The following is a 19,982-nucleotide window of genomic DNA, read 5'->3' as shown; positions in this document are numbered from 1 at the left end:
GGTCGAACCCTCAACCCTTCAGGCTCAAGATCGAGTCGTAGTTCATTCCCTGACTTCATAAATACGGGTTTTGGTAGTCGGTAATACTCTAAAAACTCTTTTTCATCAAATTCCAATGGATTTTGACGTATATGTTGTACTCTGCTACGTCTTAAAACAGCTTCTCCAGCTTCGTTTTCACGATTAAAAAACCCGCCTAAATCCAGTATTGACAAATATTCCACCATTTTTCCCGTTCTCGCCGATTGGCGAGTGGGTTAGACCAGTTGCCAATGGGCCAGAAATATTTATCGCTAGTCGAGTTGAAAATTATACTTTTGCAACGCGTTCTGGCGTTTTCCATTGGAGTCCTCTGAGCGCTCCTAAATATAAAACGTGTTCCATTGGGACAAAAAGGGCAACTCCAAAAAGGAGGCACGTCTTCCATTGGCACTGTTGCTCCCTCGCGGATTGATCCGAGCTGCCCCAACTCGAGGGACGGGGCAACCAAAAAAGAGCAATTTTTAAGCAAAGTGACTCCGAGAAAAATTCGTATTCCATTGGGAGGGCTGGAAGTCTAGTCCTCCGAGCACCTAGCGGAGTTCTCCGTGGTAGAGCGATGACGTAGAAGGCAAATCCGGATCACGCTCGGAGCAGTCCCAATGGAAAACGCCATAAGAAATGACGGCCATTTTCCAAGATGGCCGACTTCATCGGTACAAACTATTTCGGTACTGAAATTAAATAGTTTATAAGTCTGTTAAGGCTCTGTGAAATGAAGATTGCTCTAAGCATGAAATTTCTTAAGTGTTGGGGTGGGGTTACACTTAAAATTTAATAATTAGCTAACTACTTTATCAATTTATTTCTATTTAAATCGCAAATTGGTCTTAAGAAAGAAGTTCATCTCTAGCTAGAATCGCCAATCGGCTAACCACGCCTATTTTGGCTATAATTATGACGTAACATTCTAGCCAAGCCGACTTTTGCAAGATGGCCCATCATGGCCGTTTGTGGCGCCACGTGTGTTCTTGCCTATAACGCATAGCTCGCGTAGGGGTATAGCGCCACCGTGGAACAAACCCTCAGATTTCATTGGGTCTATGTCTCTACTTATTTTCGATATCTATGGTTTAGGTAGCCACGTGAAAATTGAAACAGACTTGCGTAAGGCTTACGGTAGATTGTATTAGATAATTGGATTAGATTTCCCTTGGATCTTTAAAATGATAGTTTATTCAGAGTCGCACAATATTTTAGCGCTTAAAATTGCTTTTGCATCTCAAATTAAGAAAGTTTCGACGGTATTTGAAACACCAAAGGCTAAAACTTCATGTAATTATGGCTGAATCGGTTTTGAGATTTATTTGGTTGAAGAGTCAGAACATGGACTCAGAAGCTGGTGCCGGTTCAGTGCTGTATACAAGGGGGCTGCGTGTTCATAGCTTTGACTCCACCCAAGTGTCTCCCCCACTTATTTATTTATTTGGGTTCCAATTTTTTTTACTTTGTTTTAAGGTGTGCAAAAGAGCATTCCTTTCATCGAAATTCTTCCTGGACATTTCTTATTTTCTTCTAACAATATTTGCAAGTAAGTTACATAGCCACTTTTGGTTATGGCTTAACCATTTTTTACACCATTTTTCGAATACATTTTTTTTTCCAATTTTGACAATTATATTTTACATTTAAATAGGTGCATATTTGCAAGTAAACAAAATGAGAAAACTGATGAGTGTTTGGAATGGGAGAACACTGTTCTTCTGGTAATATTCAATTTGTGTCACATTTTCACGCGTAAGAATATTGGTACTGGCTTTATTAAATAATTCCTAAAAAGTATTAAATGCGTCCCCTTCATATAAAATCTTGAAATATTTGATATTATACTTCTATAGTCATTGGAATTAGTTGGCAGTGATAATTAAAACATGAGGCTTACCTTAACTTAGGCCATCGGTGAAACAACACTGGTGTTATTCTACTGGAAATTCTATTTCCAAGTAAGTAAAATAAGCCTTACTGCAACAATTTAATATTATAATTTTTAAATTTAAAAACATCTATTATCTTAAAAATGTAATACGAGGCTACCTTACGAGCACCGTATTTTGATTGTTAATATTAGAGTTGTTAATTTTTCACTTTTCTTTTATCGTTAAAATAAAAAATTGAAACATCCAATTACTTTTAAGGGGTTTTTATTCTAGACTAGTCTAGGGGCTTAGTTTTATTTTTGAATTTGACAAAATGAGGTGAAAATGCCAAAAATATGGGAAGTTTTCAGGAAAAAAGGCATTGGTAATTTTCCATGGACTTAACACTCTAGTTAATATATTTAAAGTATTGCATTTCGTATGTCTATTCCTATGTCTGAAACGAACTTACAACAGAAATATTATGACTCAGAATTATCAAATGAAAAAAGTTGTAAAAAATGTGCATCAAATAACTAATATCCATTTATTTATCTTAGTAGTATTTAATGTCAAATTATTATACAGTTTTGCCATACTGAAAGGCATAGGGTTTAGGTATTAATTTTTTTTCGTTGAGTGTTCACATTTGTAGCTTTTTTTGGGAAAATATAAGAAATTCAGTAGATAATGCCTGTAGTGCATAAATTTAATTAATTTGGTGAAATATTTTTACAGTCTAAATTGCAAAAAACCATATTTTTCAGTTAGAACACGAACATTTGGTAAGAACTAATCTTACTATTATAGGCCTAATGTACATCATGTAAAATACAAGAGGTTTTTTGTATGGTTTGTAGGATATTCTCCGTTAAATAAAGTTTCTGTGGATTTTGTGAAAATTTTATACACTAAGCCCTCATCTGAACGTAGATTATTAATGATAAAATCAGTACCAGTATTTCTTTTGAAAATATCAAAATTTTCTTCACTTCCGGTGATTGGAGGGGTAAAAATAATTTATTTTTAGTAGTAGTGAATTATCTTTTGTCATTTACAACCTTTTTTATTTTTTGTAGCCATATGTCGTTAATCTTGTCCAGAGCTCTTTCGGATCCAATAAAATCCCTGAAAATGTGAAAACCGGACTTCATCAATGCCTTAAGCATTTAGATACTCAGTTAATAAATGACAAATCATTCTTTAACAAGGTATTATAATTAGTTTTAAGGGTTGCACCTATTTTTATCTTAACTGAGGTGAATAACCAAACTCTGTGTTTTATAGACCAATCCCTCCCTAGTGGATGTTATTATTTGGTCAACTCTATATATATTTAGTAGCGATGCCAAGCTTAAAAAAGGTTTTAAAAAAATGCCGCATATTATCAGTTTCTATGAATGTATTTAAATGGTTTTTATCTGTGATTGTTTTAGAATTTTTAGAGCAGTATTCAAATTTGTCATCTTGGTACAATGATGTTGAAAAGTCAGATTCAGCTCAACAAGCAATAAAGAGCATTTTGAAAGATAAAGATAGGAATTCTATTAAGGAGGTTTTATCAAAAATTTCACTGCCATTATCCATTGGAGCTTTGGCATCTAATTGTACAGCTCAATCGTCATCGATAACTCATAACGAGTTGAGTAGTCCTGCAAATGATGATGAGACTGAAACAGCTGTTACTCAAGAAGAAATTATTGCTTCATTAAAATCTTGGTCAGCAACTAATAGACCTGATGGAACAAGGCGTCCTGTTAATTGTCCTGTGTAAGTATTTACTTCTGTAATTTCTCTCATTTTATGGTACATCAATTTTATTTTTATGGTACATTAATTTTATGTTTATGGCACATATTAATAATTTATATGATAAATTTTATTTTGTGGTACATTAACTAGTTTGTGGTACACAATTCCTTTCTGTAAATGCTGGACAATCTATAAATTTTGGATCTTACAACTGTTTTTTTTTAGTGTGGATATTTTGAATTTTGTAGGCTTCCAGTAAAAGGAGAAAGGAATATTCTTATAACGAGTGCCTTACCATATGTCAACAATGTTCCTCATCTGGGAAATATAATTGGTGCTGTTCTTAGTGCGGATGTATTTGCTAGGTATATTTTGATTCTTAGTATTAGCATCGTTATAAATTGTAGTAAAGTGGTTAACCATTTAAAAAAAAATTAAGGTACTGTCGGCTTAGGCAGTATAACACAATTTACATTTGTGGTACTGATGAGTATGGCACTGCAACGGAGACCAAAGCTTTGGAAGAGAAAACCACCCCAGCAGAAATATGTACTAAATATAACAAGCTCCACAAAGAAATCTACGATTGGTTCAGTATTTCTTTTGACCACTTTGGAAGAACGAGTACTGAGCATCAGACAAAGTAGCTGTCTTAACTAAAATTTACCTGTGTTATTTTTGAACATAAACTTTATTTTGAAAATAGAATTTGTCAAGATATGTTTTGGAAACTGTACAATGCGGGATATGTTCTTACAGATACAACGGAACAACTGTTTTGTGACAGCTGCAGTCGGTAAGTTATTTACTCCCCTAGTAATAGACAAATCTTGTCATAATAAGAATATTTTCAGGTTCTTAGCTGATCGTTTTGTTGAAGGAATTTGCCCTTTTTGTGGTTATGATGATGCACGTGGAGACCAATGTGACAAATGTCAGAAGCTCATTAATCCAATTGAACTGATCAAACCTCGCTGTAAAGTATGCAATCATGAACCAAAGCTAAAATCTTCAAAACATTTGTTTTTAGATTTGCCAAAGGTATGCCTAAAATTTAAATAAATTCTACTGCCATTGTTATTTTGTTGAATATTGTTGACCGCTTATTTACAGCTTGAACCTCTTCTGAAAGAGTGGTTAGATGACGTTACCGCAACTGGGGATTGGTCGCATACGGCTAAAGTTATCTGCTATGCCTGGCTGAAGGATGGTTTGAAGCCAAGGGCTATAACACGTGATTTGAAATGGGGAACTCCAGTACCCCTCGAAGGCTTTACGAACAAGGTGAGTTCCTAAAACTATAAATTTCAATTTATTTAGGTTTTTACCATCCTATTGTGTTAATATTTTCCAAGGTGTTTTATGTGTGGTTTGACGCACCAATTGGTTACCTTTCTATGACTGCTGCATACACGCCAGAGTGGGAGAAGTGGTGGAAGAATCCCGAAGATGTTAATTTGTATCAATTTATGGCAAAAGATAATGTGCCATTTCATGGTATAATTTTTCCTTCAAGTTGCCTTGGAGCTAATGATAATTTTACGACAGTTGGAAACCTAGCTGCTGTTGGTAAGTGTTCATTTTATATTTCAATTACAGTAAATTCTTTCTAGGCCTAATATTTTGTAATTACTTTTTAGAATATTTGAACTATGAAGATACTAAATTTTCCAAGAGTAGGGGCATCGGAGTTTTTGGAAACGACGCCCAAGATACCGGAATCCCAGCTGATATATTTAGGTTTTACCTATTGTTTCTTCGTCCAGAATCACAGGTTTGATTAAGATATTATAAATCTTATGCTTTCGTACAAATGTTTTTAGAGTTTTTAAATGTTAAATATTTGTTTTTTAAAAGGACACGGTTTTCAGTTGGTATGATCTTATGACTAAAAACAACTCTGAGCTTCTGAATAATCTTGGAAATTATGCCAACAGGTACTGGACTTTTCCTTTTATGAACCCATTTGGTTTAATTGTTAGCGTAGATAAATCCTGTTTTATTATAAGGGAATCCTCCCCTTTTTAAATCAAACATAAACTAGGCTACTGTTTCGATTTATTTTTCCCTCTTTGTAATTTTTATATTTTTCTGTTTTACATTAAATTTCGTTATATTTTTAGAGCACTTACGTTTATCTACAATAATTTTGGTGGTAAGATCCCAGTTATTGATCTTTTGGATGAAGACAAATTATTATTAGCAAAAATTTCACGAGAAATCACTGGGTACATTGAAAAAATGGAAAGAACAAGGTATTCTGTTATCTACTTTGTTAAATAGCTATATTTAAAATAAAAACTTACTCTAATTATAGGTTAAGGGACGGTATTCGCCACATATTAACTATCAGCAAGTTAGGAAATCAACATATTCAAGCAAATAAGCCTTGGGAGCTTATTAAAGGAGACGAAAAACAAAGGTTTTTTGATAACTCTTAAGGCTGGGCGAATAGCACTTTTAGACTATCGAACACCCAAAAACTTTCTAATCGAATACCGAGACTAATAGTAGTTTTCCAACCAAATACCGAATAGTTAGGCGTAATGCAAATACTGCCTTATTGAATAGTCATCGAATAACAGGTCTAATAGTCTAAATATTTCAAATTTTAATATCTAAATGGTAGAACTGAATTATTTAATGACATAAAACAATCTGCTGACAGCCAACTGACCAATGACGTAAATTATTTATATAGAATTGCCCATTAGATTCTTTTATTTGAATTTTACTGGGCGCAGAGGTCAACCGACAAGCAAGAGCTCTGCCATAGATATTTCTTCCCCCCCAAGACAGGTTATGGCTTCACCCTCCCCGTAGACAGCTATGCAGTGGCACAGGTCAATTGGGGAGGCAGGAATATATATACTGAACTAGCCGAGAAGCCCGCCTTACAGGCGGGCCCTCAGCTAGTTGTGTGTCTCGAGGGACTCCACCCCAGTATGCCCCCCTAACCCCTTTTACCCATGCGAGAATTTCCATGGCACTCTTTTCCCCATAGTCGAACCACCTCAGTAAGGCCCCCCTCTCTTTTTTTCCATGGGATAATTTCCATGGTACCCTTAACCCCATAGTCGACCTCCCCCCGTAAGGCCCCCTCTCCCTTTCCATGCGATATTTTCCATGTTCCCCTTTTCCCTATAGTAGAACCACCCCAGTAAAGCCCTTCCTCCCCCTTTTCCCCATGTGATAATTACCGGGGTACTCCCCATTTTTCAAATTTGATAATTACTGTTCCTCCACTTTTTTCTCATGTTATAAATACCGTGGTACCCTTTTCCCCATAGTAGAACCACCCCAGTAAGGCCCCTCCTCCCCTTTTTCCCATGTGATAATTACCTGGGTACCCCTCCCCCTTTTGCCCATGTGATAATTACCGTGATACCCCCTCTCCGCTTTTCTCATGTGATAATTACCGTGGTACCCTTTTCCCCGCAAAAATAACTCAAACTCGCAGTCCTACCAAACCCCCTGTATCCAATGGCTAATGCATAAAGGCCACGGGACTAACGTACGCCGAGAGCGCCACCGGACTTTTAAAATCGGAACGACCCCGAAACCCCCCCCCCCCTCCCTCCTCGTTTCCGAAACTCGCAGTCCTTCTGAAACTACCCCATACAATCCCCCCCCCTCCGAAATTCGCGGCGGAAACAGAGAGAAAATTTCGAATGTATTGCATGTTGGGACAAACACGGCCCAACTCTCAGGGGCGACAGATTTTGAGAAAATAGATAGTCGAACCGCCTCAGTAACGCTGCGAAAGGCAGTCTCGGTTTCCCTCTGTTCCGCGGGTCGCTTTTTCCTCGCCGCCCCGCCTTTGGCTTCGTGACAGACTATGCAAACATTCCTGAAAGCTCGGACGTACGACGACGACCAACGTACCAAGCGCTCCTTATAATATAGATAATAGAAATTTTATTCAATATACGATAAAATACCAAAAGAGGTGTTAAACGGATATTGAGACGGTTATTCGACCGAATTATTCGGTTAATTTGGTTATTCGCCCAGCCTTAAATTAATTTTTAAAAGTTTTATTTTTGCTTTGTTGTTAATACTTCTAATTTGTAGAGCTCGTGCTGGAACTGTGATGGGCTTAAGCGCAAATGTGTCTTGTCTATTATCCATTTTAATGGACCCTTACATGCCAAATATTGCTGAAGAACTCCGGTTGCAGTTAAATTTCCCATGTGAAAAAAAAATTCTTACTCCATATTTTTCACAATATTTGAGTGAGGGCCATCCTATTAATAAGGTTTGTATTTTATGTATTATTTACTATTTAGGCTTTGGTTATTCACATAGGATTTAGAACTGGCGGTTATTACCTCTAGCCTATGGGTTTATTCGCCTAACCCCTGGTGGTTCTCTTAATCGATCTTGTGTTATTAATTTTATAGTTCAGGGTTTAATTTATTTGCTTTAGGCTTTGCTATTTTCAAACAGCAAAATATTTTTATTTCCTTTTAAAAATTTTCAGCCGATTCCACTTTTTAAAAAAATTGAACTGAATGAAATGGAAAGTTTGAAGGAAAAATATGCTGGAAAGCAAGATTCCCCCGAAAGGGTAGGTTCTCATTTTTTTTTAAAGATATCTCGTGCTTAATTTTGCATATTATACATTAGCAACTTCAACCGGAAAAAAAAGAAGACTCTTCACCAAGTCCAGTTGCTGATCCTTTGAAAATTAAAGAAGTTGAGGAGAAAATTACTATACAGGGAGATAAAGTTAGGCAACTCAAGACTCAGAAAGCTGAGAAAAGTGCTATAGACATTGAAGTAGCTGAGTTACTACGACTCAAAAAAGAATTGTTAGCTATAGGCGGTAGTACTCCACCACCCAGTCAAACACAGAAAAATAAAAAGGGGAAAAATAAGTAATATGTAAATTTATTTAAATAAACTAACTGATAATTAAATTCATAAAGTCATTTTACTTTTTCTGTAGTTTACCCTACAATTCAATAAACGAAGTATAAAGTGTCATTGGATCAATGAAATTAATGTTGTGGCTGCTTTGAACACTGTTTATTGTTTTTAGGTTGTAAAGTCTGTAGGAACCTATATTTCTAGCAACTAATGCAAGTTTTGCGGTGGCTCCTCATAGCCGAGTGGAAGTTGTTTGGTTCAGAGATGATTCTGTTGCACCTCACTGTGAAAACTTTGGTATATTTCCATTTGGTGTTTTCCCAAAGTGCAGATTTTGTTAAAAAAATTACTCTGCCCACAATTTTCAAAACATTATACAACCTTCTATAAATTTTCTACTTCACTTTAGTCTTGTCTAGGTAAATGCATGGTTATCCCCTATTGTAGCTGGTGGAACTTTAACATGTTTGTCTGTGGAAAACTGGCTAAGCCTTGTACATACAAAGAGGTTTTAAAGTAAATTCTACTATTGCAGTTTTTGTGCAATAGTGGATTTTACTTTAATTAATAATAATTATTAAGTAGTTTGTTTCTTGAACAACTTCAAAGACTATTTGGTGGATCTGTATTTTTGAAATTCAACCTTAATTTTTGATGTAAATAAGTAAATTTTGAGATTTTCAATGAGGATATCAGCTAGGACGGTTTCGAAGCATAATGATTGAGTAATTTTAACTTTGAAAATGATATTTATTAGGTGCTTTCATAAGTTACTTAGCAGAATTTTATAAAAACTTTGAAGCAAATTATGTACATTTTTCGGTAGGGTTTTTAAGACATCAATCTCAAATAGTTTTAATATTTATATTGTTAACTGTATTTACAAACACTTTATATACACATATTTTTGCACTGAATTGATCAAGATAAGTTTTGAAATTATTTAAAAGGTACTTCTAAATTTTGATTACTTGATTCAAAAATGAAATCTACTCAAGCTAATGCTCTTTCAGAATAACTTTCATCTCTTGCAGCGCTAACAATACTTGACAAACAAATTAATGATGTCCAAGTAACGGTTTAGTGCTGAAAAAATGCGTTCAGGTAATATTAAATAATCAAGAGCTATTTACAAAAAACCTAATATATACAAATATTTTTCCACTGAGATTAAAAATAATTTAAAAATCGAATTTTAAGTTTACATAAAGCTATGTAGCGGCAAATGTGGATATTGGCTGCTCTATATAAACTAAAAGGGCTAATTAGTTAAATAGTGCATATAATTTTATTACTATTGTTAAATATATTAGGAAATCTATCTAAGCTATTGGTCTTGCAAGAAAAATTTTAATTTCTTGCAGCGCTGATAATAGTTAATAAGTACATAAACAAATTAATAATATCAAGGTAAAGATTTAACGCAGCAAAAATGTGTTCTTCAGGTGAAATGGAATATGCATGGTTTCCACCCATTATTAACTGTGTATCATATATTAAGTACTGTAAAGAAAAACAAAAAGTTACCATAAGAAAATAAGTATAAAAAAATTATTAACAAAGAATATTAAAAAATGAAGTGTAAACTAATTATTTTCCAAATGTTTTATCATTTTTTTAGTTCCACTACACTAAAAATTTAACATTTGGAGAAAAAAAGATACGGTGCTCTTAACTAATAGGTTTAGAGATAAAAATTTATTTTTGTTCCTAAATATTGTAAGTGAAGCTTGAAATTTTGGTTAAAAGTTCATTAAATTATCGTAAAATCAAAAATTTGTACTAGTGTTTTAAACGCAATAGAATTAATAATACAATCCAGTGCTAATAATTATGAATTTGTTTTTGTGCACCATTTGACTAGAGGGTCATTGAAAAATTAAAAATCAGTAACTTTGAACCAAGGTCTTCTAAGAAGAATTTAAAGTCATTAAAAGAAGTATAAAGGCTTAGATTTTATTGGTCATCATACCTTAGTCAAGTTTTAGTTTATTAAAGGTCAATTGTTATAAAAATTTAATTATGAACGACAGAACTGTGTTACGGAAATTTTTATTTTGTTCTCTTGGAAGTTATCCCTTTAATGGATTCCATCATCAGGGGGAGAAACAAATGCCCCACACCGGTACCTGTCTGAGATGGCACAAGTTTGGAGTACAGAAGAAAACATGATAAAATAGTCTAGTCCACAGGGCCATCGTAGGTATTCCCCTTTTACCAAGAAGCATTATCTTCTTTTAAAAGCGTACTTTCAATTTTTAATAAGCCTTGGTTGTTCCGTTAAAAAGGCTAACGGGGACAACTTTTCAGCATTTATTATCCAATAGTTTTCAAAGACAATGAACAACTAACGGAGTATTATTAGTCTTTAGCCACATTACGAATTATGTGGCCATTGACGAAACAGAATATCATTAAAAAAGCATTGAGAGAATAGCGTTATACTTATTTTTGGTATGTTACTTATCTTAATTTTCATTATTCAATGACTATCTGCACATTAATAGAGCTGGATTGTTTATATGTGTATATCGTGAACTAACTCAGAGTGACAAATATAGAATTTTGGTTCGATTGAACAAATGAAAAGAAAAGAATTATGCAAAAAAACTGGTGAATAGTGAAAATATTAGAAGATAAACAAATATTAAAGCACAAAAACGAGTGCTGAAATGTTACTAAAATTACAAGCCTGCTTAATCGCTGGAAGCATAACCGATGATTTGTAAAATGTACGTGAAGAGCATAATAATATCCACGTAAAGGTTGAGAGCGGCAAAGACATATTCTTCAGGACTTATGGAATACTTTTTCCCTCCCATCATTATTTGAGTGTCAAATATGATGTACTATTCGCAGCAGAAGTGTAAAGAGTTAAATAGTAAGTTTGTGCTCTTAAAAAACTGTCTTACACATACTGCAAGAAAATTTTAGTTGTTGCTAAAAATAACGCTATCTTACCAAGGAAAATATCAAAGCTCCGGCACATGCGTAGAACACTCTCAGAACCTTGAAAAACAAAAGCAAATTTAGGATTTTTCACAGCTTTTTCTTCATCAGGCGTGAAGGCTTTGGCCATTTTTAGTTAGAACTAGTTTCAGTTGCAAACTTTTATTTTTGTACTTGCACTAACTAATGTTAACGTATTTTCTCATCCTGCGCTTAAAATTTAGTCAAATTATAAATCATATAGCTAATTAGTTATAAACTGTTAAAGTGAACTGGCGTGGAGCTGAGAAACTGGATTAACACAAAACTGATCCTAATTTGTGGCATTTATCTCATTAAAGTATTTCTAGCACTTGCGAAAATAGTTTTTCGTTGTAAATGTGAAACAAAAAACTAGAATAATATTTACCGGTAGAAAGATACTCAGTATGCCAAACAGCATAAGAATGATCACAGCAGCAAACAGAAAGCCTCCACACATGGTGAAATCGATCTATAATTATGAAAATTAACATTTAAAAGTATATTTCAGTTTTATAATTAGTATTTATTATTTACCTTAGTTTGGAACGCAAAGAGAGTCAACGCCAATGATATAGCCTTTAGAAATGCAAGTTAAATTAATATGGCGATGTGTTTTTAGTTTTAAAATGACTATCTAGTTTACATAAATCATAGCCTTACTAGTCCTATAATTGCTTAAATTAAATTTTAATCAGAAAAATTCTTACAGCACAAATTCCAACAGCGAGCAAGACTTCATATTTGTCAAAACGACTACAAAATAGGTAAGAAGTTTAAGAGCCATTTATTAGTTTTTTTTAATTGTATTTAAAATTTCTACTTTTATAGTAATAATACGTACCTTGCCGAACAGCCTAATAAGAATGACTCGGCCAAAGTCTAAAAATTTACATACAAGGGAAATAAAAAGGTTAATAACACATTGTCATTTAACTATTCAATTTCCTGTTGTTTTATACTTACGAAAAGAAATAGGCATATCAAATTCCAGGGATGTAATCTTCGTACACTTTGGCAGCAAGCTAATACTATCATCATCACAATCACAGTAGCGCTATAAAAAATATCAAACTAAGAACCACCTTATTATAAAATGATTTAAATGTTTAATTGATTACGGACAATGCCAACCAAAAGAGCCATTGATTGTTTCTAGCATACAATTTGACTTCTTCACTGTTAATGAAAAATAAACCATCAATTTGTGCTAAAGACACTCCTAATTGTCTAGCGAGGATACGTACACATAGAGAAACATGCATATAAATGCAAATGTGATGGATAGCTGAACTAACAAAATGCCATAGACCTTCCTTATGAAACCTGGTCAAATTACAATTTTCATACTTTATGATTATTTTTAAAATAAACCATAGTTTTAACAACAGACCTCTCCTAACTGCTTTATCCGAAAAGGAATCCATCCCCATTTCAGCGAAGTTTGAATCTGAATCATACTGATTCATTTTTGATTGTAAGGGTTTTCGTAATTTGAAGCACTCAGATCTTTTATATTTAGTAAAGAACCCTTAAAAACATAATTCGTTTCAGATTTATTTTAAGCTCAGTGATTGATTTTAAGAAAATTGATTATTTCAACGTATATGTCATAGAATTCAGATGTTAACTTTATAATAATCAATAATAATAAAGTAAATCGCTAATTAGAAAATTACCTAATTATTCCAAATTCCTGATGTCCAGAAATTTCAAGATGATTAAAACGCCAAAAATTAGAAAGAGCACTTAAATTTTGGCCTTTGAGGAAAAATCTGGAAAAATTGAAGCGTTAGGCTTACGGATGTATTGATAACGTTGCAGACGATAAATAGAATCAGATGACTCCTGTGACTTCGTGTCTATTTTCGAGTATAAATAGTCTCAGTAAGATATTAATATTCAAAATCTATGCGAAAATAGTCCTTATTTTGTAAACCATCTTAATTTAATTACTCAAAATTAATTATTATTTTTAATATAGTTTCATCATCATCTTATACTAATATGTTGTTTGTAAGACCAAAATATTTTCTAGGGAGAATTCCAGTATTATGTTTAGTCAATTAAATTGAGAGTATGTTAGTTTATTTTGGTGATCAATTTAAACGTTTAAGAACTTTAATTTGTTTGCAACAGAGCCACCCGAAAACTGAAAACTGCTGGATCCCATATTAATCAGTATTATAATCTTTTTAAATTAATTCAACCTATTTGGTTTAAAGCTATTTCTACCCCTAACTTTGTAATTAAGTCCCAGGGTGAAGCAGAGGACTGTGCACTGTGCAAGGTATTTGTCACTGTTTGATTCGACCAAATTATTTGGCGAAATTTCAGGTTTACTATTATAGCTCTTTCTATAAAATAATATATACGCATATATGAGTGTATAAAAAGTGTTATTTTTTGGAGCGCGCGCTTCCTAATATTTCCGTGTAGAGGGTCTCATGCGTCTTCCCGCGAGCTCAAAAAAAAAAAATATGCGCGCGCTCTCGTAAACTGCACGATGAATCTAACGTAATGACGTGACCTCTCGTATTTTATATAAAGAGCTATTCGCACCGACGAATCGAATATTTGTTATTAATAATCTAGAATATGCGCTTAAATAAATCATCTTCAAAGGAAATCGCCAAGAAGTAATATTTCCGAGAGCCAGGACCCGCAAGTTCTTGTTTAAATATTGCTTGTGGAAACTTTTCACCTGTAAACTGAACGTCGTGTTTTTGCCAAGCCTGAATATGTTAAATAAAAGCTACCCGAGTAAAAGGGAACGCTTTCTACCGTCGTAAAAGTGAAAATTTTCCATTATTTTAATAAGCACTATATAAACAGTGATTTGTAGGTCCTGGCTCTCGGAAATATTACTTGAACTTCTTTGCGATTTAATTTAATATTTATTGAAGCGTCTATTCCAAATAATGAATTTCAATTTGAAAAATCTGAGTATTCTATTTATAAATTTAAACTATTTGATTTGGTAAAATTTGAGCTAAATTTATCAAACTATTTGGTATTCATATAAAATTTTCGGCTATGAAACCCATAGAAATCTTATAGTCCTACCTAGAATACTCTCGTCTACGGGAGAACCTGACGCCAAGACATTTTGTAGCAACGACTAATGATTATATAGTCTTTGCTTAAGCTTCAGCCAATCAGCGGCTATTCATTGACTACGGCAAGCCGCTATAGCGCCATAACATGGCGGTTAAAAATAGTAGAAGCTCAGACGATTTTTACAGGATCCATCCCGATCCATCCGATCCAAGCTCGCAGAATTCCCATAGGTTTTTGCTGGAGTTTTTCACATGAACCACTTCAACGTTTTTGAATTTTTATTTAATAATAGTGTTAAGATTTTTTGAACGTTTAGTTTTGATTTCATATTTACTTATTATAAGGAATATGTAAGGATAAATAAGATTTCGTTTAGGTTCGCTTTGAAGATATTTAAGCCTAGGCCTGACATAGGCCTAACTTTTAAAATAGCAGGCAATGTCAATGGCAGTTTTGGGAGAAGCAGTATTAACCTTTGTATTTAAAGGTTATTTCACATTTAAAGTAAGTAATATTATATTTATTATTATGTTTGTAGAAACTTAGATAAACAAAAACCTTATGAAAGAGTAATTATATCCCAGAAAAAATACATTACACTAAAGAATGACACTTATGACGAATTGACATAGAAATCTCATAGGTAACTAGAATGCTGCCGACAGGGGGCCATGACTCAATTGACGAGGGCCAATCAAATGCGGGTTCTTAAGGTGACGTAATCCTTAATCGAATTATTATTTTCTGTAACTCAAACTAGATGGCAACGAGTCGTTGCCGTAGTCACTCTTTGAATCGTGATTGGCTGATAATGACGAAACCTCCGAAAATGTAATTAGCCCATTTTGTATTTATACGGAATCATTATATGTTATAAGATTTCTATGATGAAACCTGCATCTTTTGCGAGAGGGTACTTAATTATTTCATGTAACATTCTCACGAGGGGTGTCACCACCTCCTAACACGCGCAAAGTCAACAATGAGTGTTGGCCGGACCATCGACGAATTACTGAAGGACACTTCTCGGGCCGCTTTTCATTTCTCGCTTACGTTCCGTAGGCCGTAGCAACTAGAGATGGAGTTAATTCGCGATTATCTCATAAGGGCGCGCTGGCTTCGACTTCAGGGGCAAACAAAACGTCACGTGACCACCGAATCCCCACGTGTATTTAAAACAAGCCGGCGTGAGATTTTTTAAAGGTCTATTGGCAATTTAAGTAATTAAAAAACACTTTATACATTTATTAAAAACGTAAAATAAAATGTTTGAATATTTCTCGAGAGAGCAGACAGTATTTTATTTATAATAGTTCCGAATTTCGCCAAAAGAGGGCAACAGTATTTCGCGAGTGATCACTTCTCTTGCCCCTGAAAAATTCCGTTATTATACCCCGAACACGTGTCTTCCCCCCAGTGAGATAAATCTGCCTCGATACAGAAATCAAACTTTGGAGATAGCGTGGTAACGTGTTGTGTATTTAAAAATTCCAAAAACCGCCTAGAGTGCCATCTGCTCTAAAATTTCTGAATTATGGATAACTTTGGCCTTTTGTTCGCCTTTACGGAAAGTAGAAGATAGAAGAAGTTTAAACTATGATGTTAAATTTTTAGGTATAAGATTTGTTCATTTCAAGATATTTATCATATAAATATCTAGATTTCTTATTGATATACTTCAGAAAAATGAACACCAATACGCATATAAGAAGGGAGAAGACCCTTTTACAGGGGTACCGCCATTGTGTGTAAATGTTTAATAATCTACTTGCTACTAGATGGCGCCATCAGTTCACAATCAGAAATATCAAAAATGATAAAACCCGCGAAAGTCTAATTTAAATTGTCGTTATTTAAAAGCTGGAATTTTGTATAACTATATTTTCTAAAACATTTTATATAAACTTTCAGCTTGAAATAGCACTTAAATTATTATAATTATATGATAAATATAATAATTTTTTTTCAAATTTTGCACCAAAATATCCACGCTGGCGTCATCTAGTGTAGAAATACGAAATTAAAATTTTATACTCCATGGAAGTTTCTAAATGTTTGTTTCCCTGTATGTAATATGCGAATTGGTTTAACTATTTACTTTTAAAGGGCTAGGATTTCTTCTGTCCGCCTTGAAATTTTCCTACCCACAACAGGTATTTGGACAAGATCGAGCATTCTGCTTACTTCTTTTGCGGATGGTACATTTCCAGAGCCACATATGGTATAAATTCATCAACGCAGGTCAAAGTTTTTACCATCGCCTTCGCTACAAGGCATATAGTGCAGCAAGCATTTTTACGAACCTTGGCTACAAGGTAACACTTGTTTGTATTAGGACTGTTTTGCGGTATACGTAAATGCAAGGGGAAGCGTTGTGGTTAAGAAAATTGCAAGGCAGACAGACAGTCTTTAAATATTATCTTGTTGTTCATATTTTAATTATTCAGTGTAAAGGCTCTTCCAATGAAATTTTTACACAACACTGCGTTAGCGCATGTACGAATTACCGAAGGACACTTCTCGGGCTGCCTTTGTAGCTCATAAGCGGGCCTTTTATAAGTAAAGTAGTCCAGCCTGTGTTAGTATATAAATCGTGCCATGATTTACATCTCTAGATTCGTTGCTGAACCACTAGCAGACGACAGTTTGTATAATTAGTAAATCAGCAATACATATAGAAATGGCGCCACGATGACACAGTCCGATCTGCTTATTTGATAGAATGTCTCGGCTCCTTCGGCCGAGACGGTTTGGCTTTGGTCCATTCTATTGGTCGTCGAATTCGGTAAGCTACCGGGGAGCCGCGTTCCACGGCGTTTTTGACTCAGCGGATAGCAATCGCAATACAGCGGGGTAATGCCGCGTCGGTGTTGAACACTTTTCCGCCCGGCACCTCCCTCGCGGAATATCTTTATTGCCTGTAAAGCCATTTTTGTGTTCTTCTATGTACTTTTATAATAAATAAATAAAACAAATCTTAAATGTGATAAAAATCAATTGTGTTTATCAAATTGATAGAATAGGATAACAAAACCAACTAGAAAAAATAAATTCGTGTACATTTTGAGAAATTATTTCTAACGTCTCTATTTACGAAGATAATGAGTATGCTTATGTAAAAACCCAAAATTGCGTAATTTCGTTTTGATGTAAAAGAACGAAAATTTTAAGACTTCAAAATACATATATTTATCAAAAAATGGCTTATGTTATGTAGTATTTAAATATAATGCATGTGGTAATCATAATAAAAACAACCAAAGCATAAAATAACTCTGCAATGGGCGTATTGAATAAATCGATCTTTCAACAATTACTTCGACTACATGAGAAATAGTCGTTCGTTGTGAACGTAAAACACGCTTCCTTCACCGAATAGAAAAGTGGCAATAAACAGTAAATAAAAATAAATAAATAAATAATAAATAAAATAAGACGTATGTACCATGACAATTACCTTTTATTTCTTATACATTTGACTCGAAAAAATAGAAGTGTTATCTATGCGATAGAGAATATCTGGTGATTCACGCCCTATTAATTAATTTTGGGTTTTACTGTAGTATAGTCTAAACCTTTAAAAAGTTTTATCCGGAGTTCTACGGTACCACATTTCCGAAGATAACACTAATACGATATCTGTTCTTTAGTAGGTGGTTTTTTTCGCCTGTTCTGGGTTTTTTTCGCAGGTTAAAAAGTGTAGCCCTATGACGTCATTTTAGCGAGGGGCAGGTCACTTCCATTTTGGGTGCGTCTTAATCATAGTAAAATGATTAAATCAGGGTAATCGTGATTAAATCAGGGTAATCAAGATTAAAAAATCTAATCAAGATTAGAAAATATAATCAAGATTAGAAAATATAATCACCATTTAATCAATCTAATCATTGATCTAAACGACATTTAATCATTCTAATCATGATCTAATTTTCTTAATTAGTATTTAATCAGATTGAATAATTTTAATCATTTTAATTAGATTTAATCATTTTATTCACGATTTAATCAATATAATCGGTTGAATCGAGATTTTATAATTAAAATCAAAACTAAAGTACGATTAATTATTAATATTGATGGCTCTATCGCAATTGTGTTTGACTGAAATGATTGAAAAATTAACTTATCACATTTTGTTTAAACATCAGAAAACATCACAGCTTTGTAACAAGTTATCACAGATTTGTAACACGAGTTATCACAGATTAGTAATTAAGGTAACATTGTTATAGGAACTACTTTCTATATTGAATTATTCTAATCCGCTCGTTCTAATCACGCATAATTATATTCATTCCAATCACCAATATAATAATTCTAATTCTCGTTCTAATTTCTAATCGCGATTTAATCATACTAATCACGATTTAATCATTTCAATCAGGATTTAATCATTTTAATCGGATTTAATCATTTAATCATGAATAAATCAGATTTAAACATTCTAAACAGGATTAAACGTGTTTTAATCAACATAATCGTGATTAAATTGAATTTAATCAAAATAATCACCATTAAATCGGATTTAATCTTTCTAGGGGTGCGTCGTTACCCTTACGAAAAAAACATCAAATTCAAATTGGGACCCTATTAGCACCAATTCGGATATGTTAGAGGCCAATTAGGGAACACTTGGAGATGAAATTTACAATTGGTACGAATCTGACCTTAATTGAAACCAACTTGTTATAATGAAAATTCCAATTGGAGTATGCGCAACACAATTGGAACTAATTAGATATGAAAAGGTCCCCAATTGGAGTGATAATGACCACTAGACTCATTTAAACCCTTTCATACTTTTGCCTCAAATATTATCCCAATTGAGACCAACAACCCGGAGGTTGGATCCAATCCCTTACGAAAAAATTAGGTGGTACCATTGCATTACCTAGTGGTTCCATTTGGTTTCCTGGTGGTATCTAATGAGGTCCATATGGGACAACTGTTAATTCAATGGGGTCTATGGTGTTCTAATGGGCACCGTTGGTACCATTTGGAAATCAAATGGACTCCAATGGTTCTTGATGGAAGTCAACAGGCTCCGAATGGTTCCTGATGGAAGTTTTGAGGCTCAGAATGGTTTCTGATGGAAGTTTCCAGACTGCGAATGGTATCAGTTAAAGTTTGTTTGTAAACCAAATGGGTTCTAATGGTTTCGATTGGAACTCAATGGGCTCCGACTGCGACTGGGTTTTCTTTAGGGTTCCATTTGGAAACCTAATGGGCTCTAATCATTGATTTAAATCACCTATTATATTTCAATGTAATTTTAAATGTCAATTTAGTTAAAATGCTAGCTACAGCCCTGGGTTAGTGATAGCCCACTGCCATACTTTTTGAGACATAATTGCTGCGAGTAAAATTAATTTATCCAACAAATACCAAACTTTTTTTTCTATTATAGTCTCCTCAGAATTGCTTTATCATCCA

The 19,982-nt window shown here is 33.9% G+C and overlaps 2 protein-coding genes across 3 annotated transcripts; one reads left to right on the top strand and one right to left on the bottom strand.

The window, feature by feature from the left end:
• The first annotated feature begins 1,253 nt into the window (after positions 1–1,253).
• LOC149921075 (methionine--tRNA ligase, cytoplasmic-like) lies at positions 1,254–8,639 on the top strand. Its single transcript, XM_090163333.1, has 21 exons — positions 1,254–1,314; positions 1,498–1,570; positions 1,676–1,745; positions 2,634–2,680; positions 2,756–2,904; positions 2,975–3,106; positions 3,183–3,258; positions 3,332–3,665; positions 3,896–4,012; positions 4,087–4,290; positions 4,354–4,443; positions 4,502–4,688; positions 4,761–4,931; positions 5,003–5,216; positions 5,288–5,421; positions 5,505–5,584; positions 5,771–5,902; positions 5,965–6,069; positions 7,722–7,905; positions 8,131–8,217; positions 8,277–8,639. Exons 3-21 carry the CDS (start codon positions 1,699–1,701, stop codon positions 8,529–8,531), a joined length of 2,745 nt encoding a protein of 914 aa, XP_090019459.1. The 5' UTR covers positions 1,254–1,314; positions 1,498–1,570; positions 1,676–1,698; the 3' UTR covers positions 8,532–8,639.
• Positions 8,640–9,316: 677 nt separating this feature from the next.
• Positions 9,317–13,307, bottom strand: Lfg (Glutamate NMDA receptor-associated protein 1 lifeguard). 2 transcript variants are annotated; one of them, XM_090162470.1, is made up of 12 exons: positions 13,169–13,307; positions 12,883–13,020; positions 12,737–12,815; positions 12,615–12,668; positions 12,456–12,546; positions 12,334–12,371; positions 12,200–12,245; positions 12,027–12,068; positions 11,878–11,961; positions 11,481–11,528; positions 11,212–11,368; positions 9,901–10,022 (listed from the first exon to the last, which is right to left on the bottom strand). In XM_090162470.1, exons 2-11 carry the CDS (start codon positions 12,956–12,958, stop codon positions 11,216–11,218), a joined length of 711 nt encoding a protein of 236 aa, XP_090018596.1. In that variant the 5' UTR covers positions 12,959–13,020; positions 13,169–13,307; the 3' UTR covers positions 9,901–10,022; positions 11,212–11,215. The 2 variants fall into 2 exon arrangements, with proteins under 2 accessions (XP_090018595.1, XP_090018596.1); XM_090162469.1 differs by lacking the exon at positions 11,212–11,368 and having other exon boundaries at positions 9,317–10,022.
• Positions 13,308–19,982: the final 6,675 nt, after the last annotated feature.

This window comes from Leiobunum rupestre, chromosome 11 (genome assembly GCF_980474605.1).
Source record: "Leiobunum rupestre chromosome 11, qqLeiRupe1.1.hap1, whole genome shotgun sequence".
Taxonomy (NCBI): domain Eukaryota; kingdom Metazoa; phylum Arthropoda; class Arachnida; order Opiliones; family Sclerosomatidae; genus Leiobunum; species Leiobunum rupestre.
Note: the sequence above shows the minus strand (reverse complement) of the source record. Positions and strands in the feature narration are given on the sequence as shown.